The sequence below is a fragment of the Micromesistius poutassou genome (genome assembly GCF_964030765.1).
Source record: "Micromesistius poutassou genome assembly, chromosome: 21".
Taxonomy (NCBI): domain Eukaryota; kingdom Metazoa; phylum Chordata; class Actinopteri; order Gadiformes; family Gadidae; genus Micromesistius; species Micromesistius poutassou.
Window position 1 is genome coordinate 481,222 of NC_140291.1, and position 3,195 is coordinate 484,416.

Here is a 3,195-nt window from a genome sequence, read left to right on the forward strand (position 1 = left end):
TCGCGTCGGTCGGTACCGCAGTCAGTGGTCTCCTCCAGAACTAAAAGTACTCCAGAACTTAAAGTACTCCAGAACTTTAGTACCCCAGAACTAAAGTAGGCTGGCTCACCACACAGTACTAGTCTGGAGGCTTGGCCACACATAGTGCTCCTGGATCATTTCTGTTCAGCTGGACGTTATCCGTTTTAAGTGTTGCAGCTGCCTGAACCGCCACAGCGATGTCAACTGCGCTCCACTGTGGAAATCACTGTTGCTAACTGTTGCTGAGTGGCTTTGATTGGTTTTTGGGGAGCAAACTACAGACCTGAAGGGATGCCGCGGAGAGTCCAGATGGAGACCGTGTTCCTGGCGCTGCTCCTGGGGGCGGTGAGTCCGCCTCACACCTGCTGCCACGCCGCGCTACACGCGTCATTTACGAACGCGCTGAAACTAAAAATAATGTTTGAATTAATTTGCTGAATCAGAGTTGTACAACGGTGTTTTGTTAACTTCGTATTTGGAATCAAACGTCTTAAAAGTTTATCCAGCCCTGATAACGCATCGAGCGCTACGACCAGTTAGGGTTGGATAAGGGTTACTTATGGGGGGTAAGGATAGGTTGTAAGAGAAGGCTCTGTGTTGGGTTAAGTTGTTAGGGTTAGGTGAGGCTCTGGGTTGGGTTAAGTTTTGAGGGACTGGGTTAGTTTGTTAGGGTTAGGTAAGGCTCTGGGTTGGGTTAAGGTTAGGCTCTGGGTTGGGTTAAGGTTAGGGTCTCGATAAGGTCTAGGTTATGCTCTGTGTTGGGTTAAGGTTAGGGTCTGGGTTAAGTTAAGGCTAGGCTCAGGGTTGGGTTAAGGTTAGGCTCTGTGTTGTGTTACGGTTAGGGTCTAGGTTAGGTTAAGGTTAGTCTGCTCTGGGTTGGGTTAAGGTTAGGGTCTCGATAAGGTCTAGGTTAGGCTCTGTGTTGGGTTAAGTTTAGGGTCTGGGTTAAGTTAAGGCTAGGCTCAGGGTTGGGTTAAGGTTAGGCTCTGCGTTAAATGAAGGTTAGGCTCTGGGTTAAGTTAAGGTGGTTTGGGCCTTCCATCTCATCTCACCTTCCTCCTCTCCTCACTCCTCTGCTCATCTCTCCTCCCCTCTCCTCTCTCCCCTTCTCTCTCCTCTCCTCTCCTCCACTCTTGTCCTCCCTTTTCATCCCTTCTTCTCTCCTCCCCCCTCCTTTCCTGCTCCCCTCCACTCATCTCTCCGTTCAATCAAGATTCGCGCTATATGAGTCTACCTTTCTCTATAGCACAAGTCTATACATTTCTCTATAGCTATGAGTCTGTACATTTCTCTATAGCACAAGTCTATACATTTCTCTATAGCTATGAGTCTATACATTTATCTATAGCATGAGTCTGTACATTTATCTATAGCTATAAGTCTGTACATTTCTCTATAGCTATGAGTCTCTACATTTCTCTATAGCTATAAGTCTGTACCTTTCTCTATAGCTATGAGTCTATACATTTATCTATAGCATGAGTCTGTACATTTATCTATAGCTATGAGTCTCTACCTTTCTCTATAGCCAGGCTATAAGTCTGTACCTTTCTCTATAGCTATAAGTCTGTACATTTCTCTATAGCTATGAGTCTATACATTTCTCTATAGCTACGAGTCTGTACATTTCTCTATAGCTATGAGTCTGTACATTTCTCTATAGCTATGAGTCTGTACATTTCTCTATAGCCAGGCTATGGGTCAACGCCCCCTCCTGTTTGCAATGCTTCACTAGAAGCGGCAGTAGCTTTCTCAGCTTTTCTAAGGGGATGTCAGACTCAGCGCACACAGCCACAAAGCCCTGAATAAATTCTCGTCTCCAATCTGTGGATGCGCTTGCACTAGTAATGGTGGCTAAAGGAGGCATGCTCTGGCTACCACACTGCTTTGCCTTGTTCTTCACATGGGGCCTCAGCCTTTAAGTGGTGATCACACACAGGTCCAATCAATAGTATGTTGACAGAATTTGCAAAACAGTTTATCCCCCAACTCATAAAAGTCCCGGTATTGATCTGCTCTGAATTTAATTTAGGACTAAGGGTTGACTTCTTTAGTTTTAAAGTGGGCTCTTTGACATGTTTCTCTCAAAACAGTTGAAAACTGATTGATGTATTGATGTATGTAATTCTACAATTATTAAATCATTTAGGGTACTACAATAATCAGGCCTCCTTTTGATTATCCTTTTTTTTTTTAAATCAATTTCCGCCATAATATTGAAAATTTGCAATTTCTGCAATGCTCCGTGTTCTACAGTGGATTCGTTCTAGTACCAAATTCCGGCATTCCGTCTGCAATTTCCACGTCGCAGAAATCATAGGGCCCTAGGTATGAACCTATACCTTTCCTCATGGCCAGGGGGATGAACCTATACCTTTCCTCATAGATGGTTATTAGTGTGTACCTTAGTTTATAGCAATGAGTTTGTACTTTCCTCCACAGCCAGGCTGAGTGTATCAGCTGTACTGTATATACTGAACACTGGGTGTTGATGATTGGTCTGTCGGTTGGCAGGTGGGAGCTTCGGCCAATCAGGCGGCGTGTCCTTCTGGTCAGCTGACCGCGGACGGGGCGTGCTGCCTCAAATGTCTTCCTGGAGAAGGAGTCACCGAACCCTGCGGAGCAACGCAGACCGTCTGCTCGCCCTGCATAGACAGTACTGTACTATACACACTATTCACTACACACTACACACACACACACACACACACACACACACACACACACACACACACACACACACACACACACTGCTCCCCCTGCATAGACAGTACTGTACTATACACACTATTCACTACACACTACACACACACACACACGCACGCACGCACGCAAGCACGCACGCATGCATGCACACACACACACACACACACACACACACACACACACACACACACACACACACACACACACACACACACACACATTCTGATCCTCCTGCATGTGTAGGCTTTAAATGCTGACCATTATTAAGTTGTTAAGGTTCTCTTCTGTATTATTAATAATAAATATATATATTGATGTATATAGATATATTATACGTGATTTATTATACATGATATCTTATGTATCATATTAATTATATATGATACATTAAACATATATTCTCAATGCTCATTGTCCTAATAGCTCTGAGAGCAATAGCAGTTGTCATAATAGGAGCACTTTGAGGCA

At 44.4% G+C, this 3,195-nt stretch overlaps 1 protein-coding gene across 1 annotated transcript in view; it reads left to right on the top strand.

Moving 5' to 3' along the window:
* ngfrb (nerve growth factor receptor b) overlaps positions 1–3,195 on the top strand; it is a 16,538-nt gene continuing 13,343 nt past the window's right edge. Inside the window, exons 1-2 of the mRNA XM_084485315.1 lie at positions 1–366; positions 2,536–2,677. Of these exons, the coding sequence (XP_084341441.1) occupies positions 313–366; positions 2,536–2,677 (196 nt within the window). The 5' untranslated portion in view covers positions 1–312. The remainder of the gene's footprint in view (positions 367–2,535; positions 2,678–3,195) is intronic.